Raw genomic sequence first — 19,464 nt, 5'->3', positions numbered from 1 at the left:
GCTCACGGTAACAGCGTCGGCCAATAATGGGTTCTTATGGGTTTGGAACGATATGAGGGGGAGTAATTAATGATAGAAATTTCATTTTTGGGTGAACTAACCCTTTAAATGAATCAAAGCCCTGAATTATTCCAAACTTCTGACAGATAGTATACAGTAACAAAGCTGCACTTGCCAGTGAGCGCCTCATGTGACTTGACTTTGACTCTTTTCTCAGCATCACAGCCACAGCAGCAAGCATTGGAGCAGCTGGAATCCCTCAGGCTGGTCTTGTTACCATGGTTATCGTGCTTACCTCAGTGGGTTTGCCTCCAGATGACATCTCACTCATTGTAGCTATCGACTGGATCCTGTAAGTACAACATACTGCGTGAGTACTACTACTTATAACCCACAATAGAAATAAAGTCAATCTCATGCATCTTTTTTTTAATAGGGACCGATTTCGAACGATGATCAATGTGCTTGGAGACGCCTTAGCCGCAGGAATCATGGCTCACGTGTGCAAAAAGGACTTTCAGAAAGACGTCCCATCCACAAACAACTCAGAGAGAGTAAGATATAGCCACTATGTGCTCATTTACATATTTCCTAGTTAGAAATATGGATAAGCAAGTATCGTGCAGTAGTGGTCCGTTGTTAGTAGTCGTCAAAACTGTCATGTGACAACTGTGTAATGGCTGTATTTTGTGTCTTGCAGAGAGATACTATGATATCTTTTGGAAACCAAAGCGTGCAGAGTTTTCCCACATCTGAAACTCCATTACTGGGTAATAGGGACTACATCTTAGAGGTTGTCGGTGATCAGGTGATCGAGAAGCCGACTACATGTTACAACCTCTGCCAAGTCTAACTTTGACAGATGATACCAAGCAGGAACAGAAGCTGCCTTGACTTCACAAAAACCTTCCCCCTTTACCTCCCCTTTGTTATATATATATATATATATATATATATATATATATATGTGTGCCATTCTGTCTTTTTACATCACAGATGTTACTGTTACCTCAACAGTCGCCTTTGGTGAACTTGAAAATTGAGGACATTTGAGTGCTTTTGACACCTTAACTTGGAGGTTTTGTAAATTACAAAAACATGTTGTTGTTTTTTAAATGTTCATCTTTTAGAATTGCCTTAAAACGCAATAGTTAATGACAGAAAAACTAAAACTAGACCACAATAATAAAACCATGTACAAACAGGAACATTACACAGCTAGTTAGTTGACTGGGGCTCCAATTATGGATCATCAGTTGCCTTGTCATACAGTGTACCGTGACAACAAACTGATTTTTTTAATGACTGCAAGAACAGTGATTGTGTATCTCTTTATTACATATGTTCAGAGCACACAATCACTGTTCATTTCAAGTGGGATGGAATATAGATTATCATGCTTGGTTATGTTTGTTTATTTTCTTAATAAAATTGTTAAATTAACCTTGTGTTATTGGTTTTCATTATTCATACTGTAAAAAATAAAGAACTACAATATGGTTAGTTTATACCTTCTAAAATTTACCAATACCAAAAACTACCTATAAAAATCACAAACCAAAAAAAGCGAAAATTATACTCCTAGATCTACTTCGCTAATAGTTCACTAATACCAAGACACAAATTTTCTGATTTTGCAATAATGCCTGATATTTTATTTCACAACTACATGTTAGACAGTAGCTCATAACAGATGTTCAATGTAGAATCAAAAAGTATTTAAAAAAAATTAAGACACTCATCAATATCAACACATAAAACCATACACGAGCTATATAAATAATTCCACCATTCAATAAACTTCCAGTATATTCTACATAAATTAAGGCTTAAAATTTGCAACCATCCAGTAAATCCTATTTGATATTTCTTACAACTGGCATCTCAGTTGACTCAAACATTGGGCAATATTTTTTTTTAAACATCAGGATATCAAAAAAGATGGAAAGGGAAACGGTTGCTATAATTACTACTATTCATTACGAATCACTTTTCAATATTGCACATATGCCGAAACGTGCACAAAAATGAATGCCAAGTGTTTCATATAAATGACGTGTAGCCAACAGTGGCTGTAAAGTTGCTAATAGGTTCACATGAACCATAAAGTAACAGATGATGCAAGTATAGTTAACTGCTTATTACAAACCTGACAAAAAACAGTGAGTCACTGTACAAAAACATTTAGGATTAGGATTAGTGTCAGTCACAATAATATAAATATATGCACGCACACACAATACCAACCTTAAGTCTTGTAGCAGAGGGAGCCTAAGAACTGTCTGTGCTGAAAATGATCAATTTACACAAGAGGCATCAATTCATGGGTTTGTCTAACTAAAGAACCACCTATGTGGGGTTTTAAAAACTAATATTTGGAAAACCTCAAGAGGAGCCAAAGCTGAGGAACATGACTGTACAACTGTTAGATTGAGTTTCTATCCGTTTCTATCTTCCCCACCACTTACTAATGAGAACTACGGCTGAAAACCTCTGGAAAAAGTTGAATATGAACCACTGAGAAAGGCAAAATAAATGGCACTCCATTGGCCAAATCAAATAAGTCAAACGTTGTCAGACTGTATATTTATGATTTGGTCCGATGCCGGAAAAATAAATACTTAAGATCTGATACTCAAAATTAACACCATGAAATGTGGTAATTTAGTGTTTCTCATGAGGTCTTGGCGGGCTAAAGACCCATTCGCACCAAGGGCGATAACCATCAACAAAGATATAGTTCTAAAAAAACAAACAATAATTCTAAATATATATTAGCATGGTCCACACAACGGCACAGAGAAACAATATCGTTGGAATCACTTTCAGAACGATTTTGAGCTGAAAAGCCATAACAATCAGAATCAGCTAATCAGAATCCACCTGACTTTAAACGGATAGTTCACCCAAAAATGAAAATTGTAATTTACTCACCCTCATGTTGTTCCAAACCTGTATGAGTTTCTTTCTTCTGTTGAACACAAAATATATTTTGAAGAATGTTGGTAACAAGACAGTTGATGGCACCCATTGACTTCCATGGTATTTTTGTTCCTACTATGGAAGTCAATGGGCATCATCAACTGTCTGGTTACCACCATTCTTCAAAATATCTTCTGTGTTCAGCAGAAGACAAATAGGTTTGGGACAATTTGAGGGTGAGTAAGTAATGGAAAAAAATTGGGATTTTTTTGGGGTTAACTATCCCTCTAAGAAGCTTGAGCGTTTAAAGTGGCAGACAGAAAATAGCGCACACACTTAGAATAAACAAAACGTTCTTGACCACTGGTGTGGATGCTAATATAGTTATGATTATTATCATTCTTAGTGTGAAAGGGCCCTAAACTCAGCCATCTGCATCTTTAAATATGGAAATAGTCTTGAGTTGACTTACACTGCATTGTACCTAAAAATGGATCAAATTAAAGAACTAATTAAAAGATAAAATAAAGAAACAAAACAAAAAGTTGAGCAAAACAAAATAAAATTTAATGATTGTAAATGCCATGTGAAACAAAATGAAAGGTTTCCAAAGGAAACACAAAAGCAAAAAAAGAAAGAAAAAAAAAAAAACACAAATATCACAAGGCAGTCTTAAAAAGCATGTGCATTAGTACTGGATATCCATTTTCAAATAAACAAACTAAACTTAATGTATTAGCCTAGAGAAACAAAAACAAAAGAAAACGCAAACCATAAACAGAAGATGCTGATGCTCAAATGTGATTACATTTTACATAAATACTCAGTACCTAGTATTCAATGTCCAAATATTTTTGGAATATTCTTAGGGATGTGCAACATGCACCTCTGCCGGGAGAAACTAAACCTTCCATTCATGTCTTTGGTCCTTCTTAGTTCAGTCTTTTCAGAGGGTCCCTTACAAAAGATTAACAAGTTAGTTAAAGATTTTCCCCTCACTAAAACAGGCATTTTCTTTGCCGTTACCTCTTCTTTTCTATGGAGCACTCAGCACGCTGGATTTAAGACTCAGATTTTAATAAACGAATTAACTGTTGTGAGATGGGTAATGAGATTCCTGCCAAACCAAAAAGTGCTACATTATTGAGGGCAAAGTGGAAAAATGACATCAAATTAAGGCATCGTAAATACTGAAGAGCTATGTAGGATGTAGATATTGACAAAAGAAAGAAAAAAATCTGAGTTTTAAATCCCGCATCTGGTGAATGAGGTGTCCGACCACGTATGGCACATAGCAACAATACCAGGCTAACATCAGAGACAAATTTGTATTAAACGAAAAATTGGTCATATATTGGGATAAACCAGAACGCCTAAAACACTTGCATTTGAAGCATCCAACAGCTTGAATCTTAAAAGAAACTGTCTAAACGAGACTGCGAAACGTGAACATTTGCGAAGACTTGATTACACTAAAATAATAGTTTTCTTTTTCAAAACGGCGCCAATTTCTCTTCGCAGAAAACAACCTTCTTCATTTTCCTGGCAACCCTGCTTTCTACTTGTGCGACTTGCTTGTTTTGAACGACACTTGTAAAATCTTGTCCCCGAGGCGGTAGCCGTTGAGGCTGGCAATAGCCATGGCAGCCTCTTCATAGTTTGTCATGGTAACAAACCCAAATCCCTTGCACTTGTTGGTGTTGAAATCACGGATCACTTTGACATTTGTGACAGCACCGAAGGGCCCGAACATCTGCCACAAAATGCCCTCATCTGCATCCTGGCCCAGGTTGTAAATAAAAATACACCAGCCTGACGAGGAGTTTCCAGGCATGTTAACGCCAGACATGCCGCTCATGTGGTCTACGCTCATGGGAGAGAACCTGAAGACAGGAAATAACATCATTTAGGACAAGTTCATCAGACATGCACACATTTTTGGAACTGAAAGAATTTTCAGAATCTTCCTAAATGTAAAATAATTTTAAATAATTTTTATTTTATTAACATTGCTACAGACAACAGCAGGAATATTAGGCTGCTGTCACTGAATACTGACACACATCCGATTTCTTTCTCAACTGTTCACTTATGACATAACCGAGAGAATACTTGCCGAGATGGGCATTTTGACATAATTGTGTGCATGCGTTAGGGATGTCAATTTTCACAAATTCCCATGATGGATCGTCGTTTAAATTAACGATCAATTAATCATTAGCCTTAATACTGCAATATGCGTCCGCTGCAGTGGCATATGACCAACAGCATGACCGGGTCTGCAAATATTGCTCAAAACTCTGTGTTCCTCACCGAATGAATGAGAACGGTTTTAAATCTAAATAATTGCCAGTTATGTGCACCCCTGGATATGCTAACCAAGCAAAATAGAGAAAAACAATCTTGGACTTCATTCACCTGAATCTCTGGGCCTGGTGGTGGACGGGCCCCCCGAAGCGGCGAGGCTGTGTGTGGTAAACCTGGGAAATAATTTGTGAGTTTTTCACTTGGTTGGGACTGGCAGCAAACTTGACAGTGATGGGCTCTGCAGCGCCTGGCGGCTTTTGCCCATTCAAGTCCTTAATTGCATCCTCTGCCTCCGACCTCTTGTCAAATCGAATGAAAGCCACACCACGAGAGAGTCCTGCAACGAGGATAAAAAGGTGAATGCTTTAATACACGCTAGCATACAGAACATTCCAGGTGTCAAAATCAACTTTGCTCATCTACCAACCTGACGCCTGATCGACGAGGACACGGGAGTTGATTATTCTGCCATAACGTGTAAACATTTCTTCTACGTCCTTCTGCGTCATTGTTTTAGGCAGCCCACTGATGTAAAGGTTGGCATCCTTTATGGTGTCAGAGCTTGGCCTGGCATATGACACCTGTCAGAAAGAGCAAAGGTGAAAGATCAGATCCTGAAGAAATACCTCCCCTGGAGATTATTAGGAAATCTCTTAATAAACTATGGCTAAATAAAAAAATTAAAATAAAAAAAGAGATGCAAACGTAGATTCTTCAATTTAAGTAATTTTTTTTAAATTGATATTAAAAATTGTAAATTCTTTTCAAATAGGGAACACCCACCCAACAAATAGTTTGCCATGGGTCCTTTACAAATATTACATTTTATAGAAATGCAAAAACTATTTCATAGAATTCAAACAGCATTAAAGCAACATGTTTGCAACCTGTAAACCATAGATAATAAAACAAATATTTAAATAGATGAATCTAAATATTGAAAAGCCTGATAAAAAGGCCACAACCAAGATTCCATCAGGTCTGAGCAATTCTACTCCAACAACTTTACTTTGTTCTCGCTGCCTTGTTCTCACAACCGGTGGTCTGAAGCAATGACACAATTTAACTTTACACAGGAGCACCTTTTGTCACATTACCTTGATAGTTTTAGACTGTAGTCTCAGTCCATTGAGAGTACTGATTGCTCTTTCTGCATCATTAGGGTTAAGATAGTTAACAAATCCGTACCCTAAACTGTGGCCTAGAGAAAAAAAAAGGAAAACAATAAAACAAACAAAACAAAAAAAAGTTGAAACGTTCCAAATACAAAGGAAAAAAACATCCTAGTATCAAATGTTAAACTTCTGGGGAAAAAACTGATGCCAACAAATAAATCCACGTTGACTTGGGACAGGCCTGAGAAAGGAAACTAAAAATATGTAGTTTTTTTTCTGTCAACACTGAAATGAAGACTACACAATTGTGAAGAAACACTTCCAGTGCTTCAAAAGTTTGTCTAAAAGCGCAAATCTTTTAATAAATTCATTCTGTTTTTTAACTGACAACATGGCTTCATGCAAACCCTGCAAAATAAAGACACTACATCCCTAAACCAACAAAGACAAACAATATTTTCTCTCAAAATTCATTTATGTGTCTGCTTTGAAACCAGTGTGCAAAGTGCTGATAAATACTTGCCTGCTACTTTGTCACGAATAAGTTTAGCAGACTCCACCTCCCCAATGCTGCTGAAGAGACTCCGCAGCTCATCTTGGCTCATATTCTGAGGCAAATAGTTGACGATGAGGTTTGTTTTGGCATCTTTAGGCTCATCGGCCATGTGATCTTCGTAACCGTTCGACATGTCATAGACTTCCTAGAAATAATCAAAACAAGTTTCTGTTAGGGTTATACATTTTCACCAATAAAAATGTAATAAGGCAATATTGAATATTACCGCAAACTCATTATGCACTTATTTTACATGAAAATTTGCTACTTGCTGTTGATACCTGACCGTACCTGCACAGGTACAGAGCCTCAATATTAGGCCTAGATCTTGCTGAAAATGTTTTCAATTACAGCTGGCAAGCCAGTAATAGAACGAAAAACACGCAATTAAAGAAAATTAGTATAAAAAACTAATTTTACATAAAATAAAAAACATTTATGTGAGATTACATTATGCTTGCACTTAAAGAATAAATTTCATTGGCTTTTTTCATTGATAAATTGGGGCATTTCCTTAAATTTTAAAGACAGAAAAGCATCCAATTTGTGAATTAAGGGATTTATATTCTTGCCTATAGGGAAGAAATAATGCAACTACAAGCATCTGCAAGACAGTTCTTCTAATGACTTCAAAATGCCTCAATTACAAATCCCCACTGAAACATATTTCATTAATTACACCTCAGTTTGGCTACATTTCTACTCTACATTACACAAATGAGAAAAGAAAAATCAACCTAGTCACTTACCGACAAAAAAACATTACATATCGTTAACAAGGAACTGGAACAGTAGAACAAAGCAATACAACATTCCCTTTCTTATTAATATGTAATCTTCAAAAATGTTACTACCTGACCTAAACCAGTTTTTGTTAATCAGCAAACATGAAAGTTCAATATACCACAAAAATGAACTATGAGTGATACGAATATGTACCAAGCTAAAACAGTAAAAAATGTGAGCAAAAGGACAGATGTAACTGTCAACGGGACTCACTGTACTGCTGTTCTTTTACATTCTATGATCAGCACTGCCTCCAATGGAGTCTAGCTGAAATTGCACATGACCACAATTCATTCAATACAAAAACAATAAAATATGGTAGTGTACTAATAGTATTAAAAAGGCGGTCTTGGATGTCTAACCCCTTCAAGGCATTTTAGGTGAAGGAGGAACCGAACACTGTGGTCACCATGATTATTCTGATATCGGACAGTGCGTCCCATTCACGTTAGAAGAGAGGTCTTATTGTGTATTCCACATGGGTAGCCAGTCAACCTTCAAGGCTGAAACAAACAGGCATTATTACAGTCCCTCCCACACAAACCATCATTGGGGGTTTTAATAAAGTGGTCTGAATCACTCATAGACAATTCTGGTCACTCTCTATCTGACTACTTTGACCGCGAGCTGGTCCCTATAAACATGGTTAAACTTTGCAGCATTTGCCAGGCCAGATACCTTCAGCTGACATTGTACAACACCCAATAACATGTCTAGTGCACTCAGTGAAAAGTCTACCTCAGACGACAGCATTAAACCTCAAGTATTACTCGCTTCACACAGGCTACAGCACTACATGGACGAAAACAGCCTACAAGCACTAAACACTACTAACTCCAGCTTACAGGTTCAGTTTATTTTTAAAATCCACATTCAGTCCCTGATGGACGCAAATTCTACTCACTTTTAAGTATCTAACGTGTCCCCTTCTGACTGCCATGAAGAGCCGTCACAGATCCCAACTCTGAAGATACCAAAAACAAAATAAGGTAATAAAAATACACGCTGACAAAAAGGGGTGGTAGGGAAGGCAAAGGCGGGTTTGGGGGTTCAGAGTAAAATAAATAAACTAAAATAAAAGAAGGGCAAAAAGATAAGATGAGCCACCTTCAGATATAACCTGTGGAAAAAGAATAACAACCATCGGCCATTAAGACTGGTGTAATTTCAGCGTGTATTTTTAGCACCTCACTTTGAGTCTGTACTGCCTACACAACATCTCAATGTTGACATTATATAAATGGTGTGCTTGTTAAATTTCTTTACACTGCAAACTTATATATACATACATATCATATATATACATACACATATATATATATATATATATATATATATATATATATATACATACATATATCATTTGTAGTTTTTATAAATGGAAAGAAGACACCAAGAATTAGGTACAATACTACAGTGTAAATACTGTTTTATCCCTTTAAGCAAATCTACATGGCATAAAACATAGGCTAATTCTGTGAATCTATTCTGGACTGCACGAATTAAAGAAATAATATTAATAATAGGTCAAATAAACTTTTTTTTTAACACAACATGGCTGATTAACCTTAATCTTAAAATAAGCCAAACTACGTCTACCTTGTAAAATGCTGTTGCATAAAATATATTTTAATAACTAATTGATGGCATGAAGAGTGTTCCGGGGACAGTTTCGTTTCATTTTGAACATTTCATAATTTTCATTCAATCACGACAAACGTTTATACGACATTTACACGGGCGGTTGAGCTTATTAAAATTATCAGAACAAAAATGTACTACTATCATAAAAAAAATGTCAACACTGTTCAGTACTTCGTAGGCTGTTGAGAAAACGGAATAAACGACATTTGTAATTCTGCCTAACGTTAGTCGTGGGGGCGTGGGATTTACAACTAACGTTACCCCGCAGCAGGACATCACTCATGCTTGTGTAGATTACCTCGCCATTGTTACGGTTTCGTATCGTAGCTACAGGACAACAACCTCGCGGCATTACACAGCATGTTTGTGAATAATCAGCGATTCAAATAGGTCTAGCATTAAAATACCACACAACACGAGGCCTCGTTCCCCACACACCGTCCCCTTATTTTCGCGATGACTCGCTCGGTAAATCCCATGCAACTCTCGAGCTCAAACTCGAGCAGGCTGCGCTAAGGGGCCTAACTCAAATAAAGCCAGGCCTCAAACACCGAAGAGATTTATAACCGTTACTAGATCTTAATAAACCAATTTAAATGCATCATGGTAAAAAAGACAAGTTTAAAAATATATACATGGCGCCTTACCAACTTAAAGTCTATCCGATTCTGCAGTAGAATGGATGCACGCGGAGCTTTAGCAGAACGTGGCTTTTTGGCGCTGCGCTCTCGTGACACAAAAAACACGCCACAATGGAACTATGCCGAGGAAGCGGAAGTCTTAACCCCTCCCACTTCCATAATCCATTATACAGATCAACAGTCACTATAATAAAACCAGTCATTTGATTCAGATAACAGATTTATTGTGCAAAATAAAACGCCATTGCTGTGCGTGCATATAAAATATTCTTAGAACAGGTATTGTGAAAAGGCTACTTTAGATTAATGTTGAAATTTAGGAAAACGTTGACTGGATGATATTATCAGAATGATTCGAATTTCGTAACAGTGAAATATTAAATATATAATACACTATACAGTACCGGTCAAAAGTTTGGAAACATTAATATTTTTAATGTTTCTGAAAATAGTATCTTATGCTCATCAACATTATGATCATTTATTTAATCAAAAACACAGAAAAAACAGTAATATTGTGAAATAATGGTTTTCTATTTTAATATACTTGATGCAAAGCTGAATTTTCATCAGCCATTACTCCAGTCTTCAGTGTCACATGATCCTCCAGAAATCATTCTAATATGCTGCTTTATTATCAATGTTGGAAACAGTTAATATATTTTTTTATAACCTGTGATACTTTTTCAGGATTCTTTGATGAATAAAAAAAGTTTTAAAAAAGAACAGCATTTATTTAAAATCGAAATCTTTTGTAACAATATAAACTAACCATTCAAAAGTTTGGGGTCCGTATTTATTTTTATTTTTTTAAGAAATTAATAATAAAAAAATTCAGCAAGTACATGTATGTGTTAAATTGAAAAAAAAAGTGATAGTAAAGATTTAAATTGTTAGAAAAGATTTCTATTTTGAATAAATGCTGTTCTTTTTAACTTTTTTATCAAAGAATCCTGAAAAAAGTATCACAGGTTCCAAAAACTATTAAGCAGCACAACTGATAATAACCGAGTATCAAATCAGCATATGAGAATGATTTCTGAAGGATCATGTGACACTGAAGATTTGAGTAATGGCTGATGAAAATTCAGTTTTGCATCACAGAAATAAATTATATTTGAAAGCTATTATTTTAAATTGTAATAATATTTCACAATATTTCTGTTTTCTGTATTTTTGATCAAATAAATGCAGGCTTGATGGGCATAAGAGACTTTTTCAAAAATATTAAAAATACTAATGTTTCCAAACTTCTGACCGGTATGTATATATAATCATTGTGTGCACATTCATGAGAAAAGTCGCAAGATATAATTTCTAACAGTGGCTTTTATTCTTTGTCCAGGATTCGATACTCTTGCGGGGGTTGATGTCCCATTAGCTGTGCCACTATAATCCAAGACATTACCTGATGAGGGAAGGGTCAGAGATGACATTATAAATCTTGTAAAAGATCAGGGGGGAATAAATGAATTATAATTCAAGTCACAAAGCTCACCAGTACAAAGAGAACCACTAAAGAAGTCATCATGATGATGTCCAACACAAGTCGTAACTTCTCCTCAATTTTATTTTGACAGCCCTAGAATAGAAAGAAAACAATGTTGAATCTGGCTTATAATGCTCATATGCAAACCTAATTTACAGTAATTCACAAATAAAGCGTAATTTGTTAATTTTTAAACCTTTTAATAGAAATATTTCAGGTAAAATACAGGGGTCATGACATGAGAAATCAAATTTGTCTTGATCTTTTGACATATAAGAGTTCTGTGCACCAAAACATCCTGCAAGTTTCATAGCTTAAAATGTCATCCTCATTATAAACAAAGCATTTTATCAAGTATTTCATCATATTTAATCAAGCTCCAAAAATGGCTAATTTTGATTTTGCGGGATCTGTGTCGTCACACGGGCAAATACATATGCATATGACTACCTCCATATGACATTGACGAATAGTTATACATTGTCGCATTACAGGCCCCGCCGACTGGTGTTCAGACGCTTAGGCCATGTATCCAGGCTAACGCATTTTTCCAATAGTTTTCAATGGGAGCACCGCGTTTTTAAAACAGAAGCAGTGACGAGGCGCTAAGCGTCTATTTCGCGCTGAGTGCAAAGCACACTGTGTTTTTTACCGGTCTTTTTGTCCATATTGTGACATACATCTGACTGTAAAGGCTTGTACGCACCAAGGACGATAACTGTAATGATATAGTTCTAAAAAAAATTCTAAATATAAAAGAATAGCAGAGTCCACAACTATAATGATTACGGCACACAGAGGAACGATGTCGTTGGAATCACTTTCAGAACTATTTTCAGCTGATGAATGATAAAAACATTGACAGCCAATCAGAATCCATCCTGCTTTACAGAACTTGAGCATATAAATCAGCAGACGACAAAACTGCAGCACGCACTTGGAATAAACAGAACAATATTGTGCGTTGGTGTGAATGGTGATATAGTTATTGTTAGGGTTAGTTATTGTTTAGTTATCGTTCTTGGTGTGAACAGGCCTTAAAAAGGACAAAATATAGGGTGGGGGCTTTATTCTATGCATCGGTTGTTGATTGGACCGGAAGGTCCAGTTGTGACAACAAAAAAAAAGAAAAAAGAAAAAGAAACATACATGAATGAATCATTCACAACAAGATATTTAACATGCATTTAGAAAATGCATTTGAATTTTCATTTAATGCCAACTTTAACATAATGGTAGAGCCTTAGCTGTAAGCTGTAAGTCTAGCAGGAGAATATAAAAAATATAAAAAATATTAAAATGCTGAAATGTAATTAGTGTCTGTACCTCATTATAGAGAAGCAGGGGTGAGTCTAAAGTCCCATTGCAGTCGTGAAAGTTTTTGTTGCAGCAGCTTAGAGGAACTTCGTATTTTCTACTGTGATTAAACCAGGGTGTTTCTAACCAGTCTGTGTAGTTGTAAACACCACAACACCGCAACTGTAACAAAAAAAAGTGTTACAATCTAATTTTACCAAACACATAGAAATCCTAAAGATTTCTGTGCAAATACCTCACACTGAAGGGCATTTACTGCTTTGGTATCAGGATCTTGGCTATTACCACTGTAGTTCTGAAACACATCTTTAAGGGGAGCCAAGTCCACATCGAGCTAAAAAAGATGTAATTTAATATTAAAACCGTTTCAGTGAAATACACTTTTTTAAAGCCAAGTAACTTAAAATTCCAGTTACCTTCCCTTTATGAGTGTATGCCAATGCTGCAGTAGTAACCACAACGCAAAACACAATAATGAGAAAATACACAAACTGAAAGACAAGAAATATACAAATATGAACACCACACCTCATTCTTATGAGTAAATTATTATTATTCAGTCCTGTTTTTATTTCATAAAAATACAAGGTTTTTTTCCATCTCACCAATCCGTGTAGACATGAAGATTTTTTGTTGGACACCAGACAGCCAATGCTTCCACTGATAAGGAGGATGGCTCCTCCGACAACAGCCAGCAGTGCAGGGAGAATTATATGAAAGCTGCTAAAGAACATACTGTAATCTCTGTATTTATGCAGCAAGAATGAACCACCCAGACCTGTAATCCCAGCCAGCTAGACAAAGTAAAGAACGAAGGAATTTAAAAACAAGAGGAAACAAAACAGCAGATGTATTTCCTAAACACCATTTCTTGTCATGTGCTGTACATGTGAGCAGTCATGTCACTGTTTTAGAAAAACACATCTTTTTCTATTTTTTTTTCTTTTCACTGTAGTAACACTCCTATTGCCTACTGTTGCCTATACATATTACACAAGGTGTAGGCCTATATAATAGGCTACATCCAAGGCTAGTTGTTACACTTTAATATTTCCCAGGGCATTTAAGAACACAATTTCAAAAATCATTTTAAATCTACCTCCATCATTGTTGACCCTTGCCTGTATTGTTTACTTATTTACCATACAGCTATTACAAAAATATGATGCTATTGAAATTTAGCTTGGATTATAGAATTCTCAAAAAGGCCATTCATAAAATGTGTGTTTTAAACCAACATACAAAGCCACTTCTAGAGAAAACATGCAATTATATATAAGTAGTTATGGCAAATGCATTAGTATTATGATGACAAACGAAACAAACAAGTGCATGATATGCTGCCTAAACTCACCGATAAAATAAGAGAAGCAATTTTAAGAACAATTCCGAAAGCTCTTCTCCTTAGAGCCATGGCTCTGCTTTAATCGATTCGCGTGAACGCGTAATCTATACACACATATTTAAAACGCGGTTCTCTCAAGGTCTCTCGGTCCAGTTCAACCTCAACAGTGACGAACACTGATATGATTTGAAGGATATAAAAATCGAAACCAGATAAAATTGCGGAAGTCACTGAATCTAGTAAACAAGTAGGGGGCACTGTACCAGGGAAATAAAGTATCACTCGAAGCCACATAATAATAATCCTCAAAAATAAATTCCGTTTATATGATATTAATTGGTGGTGTTTTACAACATATAGGCTAGCCTACATTTTTTTAAAGTCTACTTTAAACGGTATCATATAAATTTATTTATTTTCATTTATTATTCTTTTTAAGTAGAACACATTTATTAACAATTGGGAATAATAAATATTCAAAACGCATTAAAAAAAACTAATAACCACGAGGATAATAATGGTATGCTCATAATTATTATTGAACGCGAACACAATTGTTATATTCAAATGTTGATATAATAAATCTGAAAAATTCACACACTCACACACACACACACACACAAAACTTCAAAAGATGTTTTTATTGGACGTCATTATTTTGCGACAAATTTGCTGGTCTTGTCATTGAGAAGCAAGATGGCGTCAGCATCAGACCATCAGGGTGCTCCAGACAGCGAACTGGACGAATTATTAGACAGTAAGTTTTGAGGATGACTTAAATATAAAAATAACGACAGTTAAAATGTGCGAATGTTTGAGCCCTTTTGTAATGTTACTCTTTAGTGAACTAGCGTTTAGAAGGCGGTTGTCACAGTGCCGTTGCTGCTCCGCTACTATGTGCTCATGCTTGTCTCAGTGATTGTACTTTTTTTAGGCATGTGAAAACATTACAGTGTTCGTCGTTTAATTAATTAGAGATCCTCAGTCTATCTCTTTGATGGTCCCATAAAAACTCGTAAATTATGTTCAAACCGGGTTTTGAAGTTAAACGGAGCTTTAGGAGCTGCATGTTTACTAGCCAACTTTGCTATTCATGCCGTGTAATGAAATCAGTCACATGATTATATATAATCAAAACTGATGCACGTATACCTCTGGTACACCAATGTTAGTGTTTCCTCAACCTCAACTACAGGTGCTCTTGATGATTTCGACAAGACCAGTGTTCCCCCTATGGCCCCTGAGGCCCCCACTGCCCCTGATGCAGGTACGAGTGACGAGAAGGTAATAAACACGTTTTTACATTTTTATAGCAATTCGAGTAGTGACCAGATTTTTTCCAACATTTTCCAGCACTTTTACAGTTAGTTTGTTTCATGATTGTTGCCGGTTAATTTTTATTTTTTCCTCTGTTCATTTCATCCTCAGCCCCCTCTGCTGGAGGACAGTAAGTTCTTTGAGACTCTCTTTGATGGTGAGATGGCCAATCAAGCACGCGAGGAGTGGGAGAAAGCCATGGCTGAGCTAGCGCAAGAAGAACCTGACCTTCTACAACATTTTCATAAGCTGTCTGAGGCAGCAGGTAAAGTAGGTGAGTAATCTGAAATGGAGCACTGTTGGATGAAGATATACTAACTATTATCCTATATTCCAATTGTTTTGACAAATTATAATTTTTTTTAATTTAGGCACAGATGTAGCTTCACAGCAAGAGTTCACCTCCTGTCTTAAAGAGACCCTTAGTGGTTTGGCGCAAAATGCAGACAACCTGCAGGTAAACCCACTTTGAGTTTCTCATATTGCAATGTAAATTAATTCAAGGAAATGATGTGACATGGTTTTAATGATACACTACAAAAGTTTGGGATCGGTACGATATTTTTTCTAAAATACAGTAAATGTATAATCACAATTTTAAATAACTGTTTTATATTTTTTATATATGGAATTTATTCCTGTAATGGCTTTCAGCTGCCGTTATTCCAGTTTTCAGATTTACATGTACAAGAATGAAATGTAAACCATGATACTATTTTTCACATAGGTGTAATTTGTGGGTGGGGAATGTCCCCACCACTTTTTGCCAGGGTCAATATTGTCCTCACCACATTTTTAAAAACCTCTTGCTGCACGGATATGCCTAATGCAAATGAAACATATCCAGTTGACGTTCATTTGTGTTAAATAAGAGCCGATCTAAGGGCTGTCATTTGTTGTTTTTGAAATCATGCTGAATGTTCGTTGCCAATGTTATCAGTGGCGGAATGTTCTCTTTTGGCTCGTGCGCACTCTTCACACAGACGAGCGTGTCAATCTATCACTTAATTCTGTTGTCCCTGTTCCCTGCTCTTGATATACAATCATTGATGAACATCTTTGATTTTAATGAGTAAAAAAAACTATATGAGGACGGATTAGAACCCCCAAAAGACAGCTTTTATCTGAAATATAAATATATTGTAACATTATAAAGTACTTGATATCACTTTTGATCAATTTAATACATCTTTGCTGAATAAAAGTATTAATATTAACTAAAAATATCTTACTGATCCCAAACTTGAAAGGTAATGTATGTCAGAAAAAATGTAAAGAAATGTGATAAACAAAAGTCAGCCATGGGTGGAGCGTGAAGTCCAGCTCCCCCTCTCTGGACGTAATATGTGGAGCTAGATGGTCCAGCCACACCCTAATCCTACCCATTACCCTATCCCTCCACCCCTTAGTTCTACAGAGGTAGAGTGGGACTTGGTCAAGCTCAACCCATGACGTCCAGAGAGGGGGATCTAGATGTCATTTGGCTCTGCAGTGAGCACCACTTGCTTTTACCTTTAAATGCAGAGTGCAGGACTAGCTGGAGATGATCTGGTAAAGACCTTGGAGAACCTGGGATTGAATGAAAATGGGGAGGGAGGAGGAGAAGATGGCAATATTCTCCCAATTATGCAGTCCATCATGCAGAACCTTTTGTCTAAAGAAGTTCTCTATCCTTCGCTTAAAGAGATAACGGAGAAGGTGAGTTGTTTACAGCATCTACCTGACTGTCTTACTGTGTCCAGTGTCCTATCATCAATTAAAAACAAACACATTCCATTTAATCTCTCTCTATATATATATATTTACTTATTTACTTACTTACTTACTAATTTCACACAATTTGCATTTAGTACCCTGAATGGTTGGAGGGCAACAGGCAGTCCCTCCCCCCAGACCAGTTCATGCGGTATGAGCAACAGTACAAGATCATGGGAGAGATATGCAGCCAGTTTGAGAAAGATGGAGACAAAGACAGCACATTTGATAACATTCTAGAACTCATGCAAAAGGTAAAAAACATATAATTTTAAAATTGAGTAATCCATTTATTTTTATAATGATTTAGAGCCATATTTTCAGGTTTGTTTATATGTATGAATTACTTAATCATTTTCTTGTACCCTTTTTACTTAAAAACATAATAATATAACTTAATATAACCTTTCAGAAATGTTACATAACAGAAATGTTAATATTTTGTTAATAATGTCTTACCCTTAGCTGCAAGACTTGGGTCAACCTCCAAAAGAGCTAGCTGGAGAGGCAGTGAGTATTTTTTTTTATTATTATTATTTTACAATAGATATGTCATTTACATAATCAAAATGTTTGTTCTTATATTTTCAGCCTCCTGGCTTGAATTTTGACCCAGAAGCTCTGCACCTTCCTGGAGCACAAGGGATTCCTGGAGCAGAGCAGTGCTCAGTCATGTGATCTCAATGAGGTCAAATTTATGTATGTTTAAAAACTATACAATTTGGAGCCAATTATCTGAACCTGAATTGGACACAGTGGATCATGCTCCGCTTTTAAAGGAGTTTGTTTTGTGTCTGCACTGAAACTGTGAACTTCACTACATTAATTTGACCTTGTAGTTTTTGTCCACAGAGGTTCTTTTCATATTCATCCCTAATCCATTTACTGTTGTCACTGTAGAGCAGCTCGTAATGTTTTGAGTGAAGCAAGTGTGAAGTGTGCCGACAGCTTGGTAAGAAAGATTCAAGGTCTTCTGAATTTACTTCAAGCACATTTGACCGCTTGTGCGGTGAATTGTGTTTTGTATAAGTAGACACGAATGCATGGAGTGATGGGAAAAGTATTTCCAGTTTAATTTTACTTTTAAAATCTCAGAAGAATGGTCAGAGGCTACAAATAGCTTTCATCGGATTGATGAAATCATTTTAAAATAAAGTGTAATATCTATTCTATTCTCATACTATATCATTAGTTTCATTTCTGTGATTTGAAAACTATTCAGTGACAAATGAATCTCTCAGATTAAGATGAATAAAAATAAAAAAACTAACTGCTGGCACTTCAGATCCAGGTTCATAATATATCCATAATTTCATTGTGTCAAACATAGGCTGCATTTGTGTTTGAGTGGAAAAATTATATCTTCTAATGGATCTGTCTGCATATAGATCAGTTTGGAGTAGTGAATTGCCATGTAGATCTATATCATTCCCATCATTCCTGTGGTGGTGCCTCTATGTGATGTGCTATTGTCATAATAATAGTCCTAATTTGCCTTGATTAAAATAATATTGTTTCATAGTTCAAAATTAATACTCTGTTTTAACACTCAAAGAACATCACCTTAAATCCCAGGATACCTGAAAAAAAGGTTACATTTTGTAGTCATATGCTTTTGAGGGGATGTTTACAGGCTTCTTTTGCAAACAGGTTTGAATGCCTGGAAGTGGGATCCTTTCACAGGATCGAGTATGGAACTGATAGTTGACTTGCTTTCTTGACACATGTCGTTGGTTATATGTAGTATGGTATTATCTGGCCAATATGAGGAGGATATAATAGGTATGATGAACAGGACAAAAATATCCATTGGTTACAACACTCAGGGGTTGCTCAAACACCCAAGCACTTAAATCAGCTCATCAATATTCCCTTAAATGTACAGTTCATTGGTATTTTCACTACATGAAAGTCTAATAAATGTTATAAACTCACATTATTCTTTGCCTGCTCGATTTTATTCCAGTCACATATCAAATGAAACTAAGACCATTGATTACACACAATTGTCTATGGTTGTTAATTTATATTCTAACCATTTTACATTTTTAGTGGCTTTAACACTTTAAAAAAATAATAACCAGCAAGGAGGTAACCTTTGGACATTTTGTGGTTTGTTTATGGCCGTTTTATATGATGTATGGAGTGTCTATGTGGGTAAATACTTAGATCTGCTGTGAATGAATACGTCATTATGATGATTACGTTACGTTTGATCACGAATACGTTACGTATTATGCACCAACCAATTTATCATAAAAATAATTTGA

The 19,464-nt window shown here is 35.9% G+C and overlaps 4 protein-coding genes across 9 annotated transcripts in view; 2 read left to right on the top strand and 2 right to left on the bottom strand.

The window, feature by feature from the left end:
* Nucleotides 1–1,443, top strand: part of slc1a8b (solute carrier family 1 member 8b) — a 9,342-nt gene extending 7,899 nt beyond the window's left edge. Inside the window, exons 9-11 of the mRNA XM_084119912.1 lie at nucleotides 218–352; nucleotides 437–554; nucleotides 701–1,443. Coding sequence (XP_083976038.1) covers nucleotides 218–352; nucleotides 437–554; nucleotides 701–853 — 406 coding nt within the window. The 3' untranslated portion in view covers nucleotides 854–1,443. The remainder of the gene's footprint in view (nucleotides 1–217; nucleotides 353–436; nucleotides 555–700) is intronic.
* Nucleotides 1,444–3,467: 2,024 nt separating this feature from the next.
* elavl1a (ELAV like RNA binding protein 1a) lies at nucleotides 3,468–10,085 on the bottom strand. 6 transcript variants are annotated; one of them, XM_084119913.1, is made up of 7 exons: nucleotides 9,978–10,085; nucleotides 8,591–8,650; nucleotides 6,868–7,045; nucleotides 6,327–6,430; nucleotides 5,657–5,810; nucleotides 5,341–5,566; nucleotides 3,468–4,805 (listed from the first exon to the last, which is right to left on the bottom strand). In XM_084119913.1, exons 2-7 carry the CDS (start codon nucleotides 8,624–8,626, stop codon nucleotides 4,481–4,483), a joined length of 1,023 nt encoding a protein of 340 aa, XP_083976039.1. In that variant the 5' UTR covers nucleotides 8,627–8,650; nucleotides 9,978–10,085; the 3' UTR covers nucleotides 3,468–4,480. The 6 variants fall into 6 exon arrangements, with proteins under 6 accessions (XP_083976039.1, XP_083976040.1, XP_083976041.1 ...); XM_084119914.1 differs by having other exon boundaries at nucleotides 8,591–8,806; nucleotides 9,978–10,067; XM_084119915.1 differs by lacking the exon at nucleotides 8,591–8,650 and having other exon boundaries at nucleotides 9,978–10,076.
* Nucleotides 10,086–10,173: 88 nt separating this feature from the next.
* On the bottom strand, nucleotides 10,174–14,360 carry tspan37 (tetraspanin 37). The gene is made up of 7 exons (XM_084119920.1): nucleotides 14,132–14,360; nucleotides 13,383–13,571; nucleotides 13,194–13,268; nucleotides 13,013–13,111; nucleotides 12,787–12,939; nucleotides 11,470–11,553; nucleotides 10,174–11,379 (listed from the first exon to the last, which is right to left on the bottom strand). Exons 1-7 carry the CDS (start codon nucleotides 14,189–14,191, stop codon nucleotides 11,302–11,304), a joined length of 738 nt encoding a protein of 245 aa, XP_083976046.1. The 5' UTR covers nucleotides 14,192–14,360; the 3' UTR covers nucleotides 10,174–11,301.
* Nucleotides 14,361–14,802: 442 nt separating this feature from the next.
* pex19 (peroxisomal biogenesis factor 19) lies at nucleotides 14,803–19,128 on the top strand. The gene is made up of 8 exons (XM_084121068.1): nucleotides 14,803–14,879; nucleotides 15,318–15,406; nucleotides 15,551–15,713; nucleotides 15,811–15,896; nucleotides 16,964–17,137; nucleotides 17,290–17,448; nucleotides 17,660–17,704; nucleotides 17,786–19,128. The coding sequence occupies exons 1-8, from the start codon at nucleotides 14,819–14,821 to the stop codon at nucleotides 17,870–17,872; spliced, it is 864 nt and encodes a 287-aa protein (XP_083977194.1). The 5' UTR covers nucleotides 14,803–14,818; the 3' UTR covers nucleotides 17,873–19,128.
* The last annotated feature ends 336 nt before the right edge of the window (nucleotides 19,129–19,464 follow it).

The sequence above is a fragment of the Abramis brama genome (assembly GCF_963993115.1).
Source record: "Abramis brama genome assembly, chromosome: 7".
Classification (NCBI taxonomy): Eukaryota; Metazoa; Chordata; class Actinopteri; order Cypriniformes; family Leuciscidae; genus Abramis; species Abramis brama.
This window is presented reverse-complemented; position numbering and strand designations above follow the sequence as displayed.

Excerpts from the sequence above, each read along its gene's own strand:
- elavl1a (XM_084119913.1), bottom strand. The coding sequence starts at position 8,626 with ATGGCAGTCAGAAGGGGACACGTTAGATACTTAAAA. Across the intron at positions 5,811-6,326 it reads TACAGTCTAAAACTATCAAG|GTGTCATATGCCAGGCCAAG; the intron begins GTAATGTGACAA and ends TCTTTCTGACAG. Across the intron at positions 5,567-5,656 it reads CCTCGTCGATCAGGCGTCAG|GACTCTCTCGTGGTGTGGCT; the intron begins GTTGGTAGATGA and ends TCCTCGTTGCAG.
- pex19 (XM_084121068.1), top strand. The coding sequence starts at position 14,819 with ATGGCGTCAGCATCAGACCATCAGGGTGCTCCAGACAGCGAACTGGAC. Across the intron at positions 15,897-16,963 it reads AAAATGCAGACAACCTGCAG|AGTGCAGGACTAGCTGGAGA; the intron begins GTAAACCCACTT and ends CTTTAAATGCAG. Across the intron at positions 17,705-17,785 it reads AAGAGCTAGCTGGAGAGGCA|CCTCCTGGCTTGAATTTTGA; the intron begins GTGAGTATTTTT and ends TTATATTTTCAG.
- tspan37 (XM_084119920.1), bottom strand. The coding sequence starts at position 14,191 with ATGGCTCTAAGGAGAAGAGCTTTCGGAATTGTTCTTAAAATTGCTTCT. Across the intron at positions 13,269-13,382 it reads CTTCATGTCTACACGGATTG|TTTGTGTATTTTCTCATTAT; the intron begins GTGAGATGGAAA and ends CTTGTCTTTCAG. Across the intron at positions 13,112-13,193 it reads CATACACTCATAAAGGGAAG|CTCGATGTGGACTTGGCTCC; the intron begins GTAACTGGAATT and ends CATCTTTTTTAG.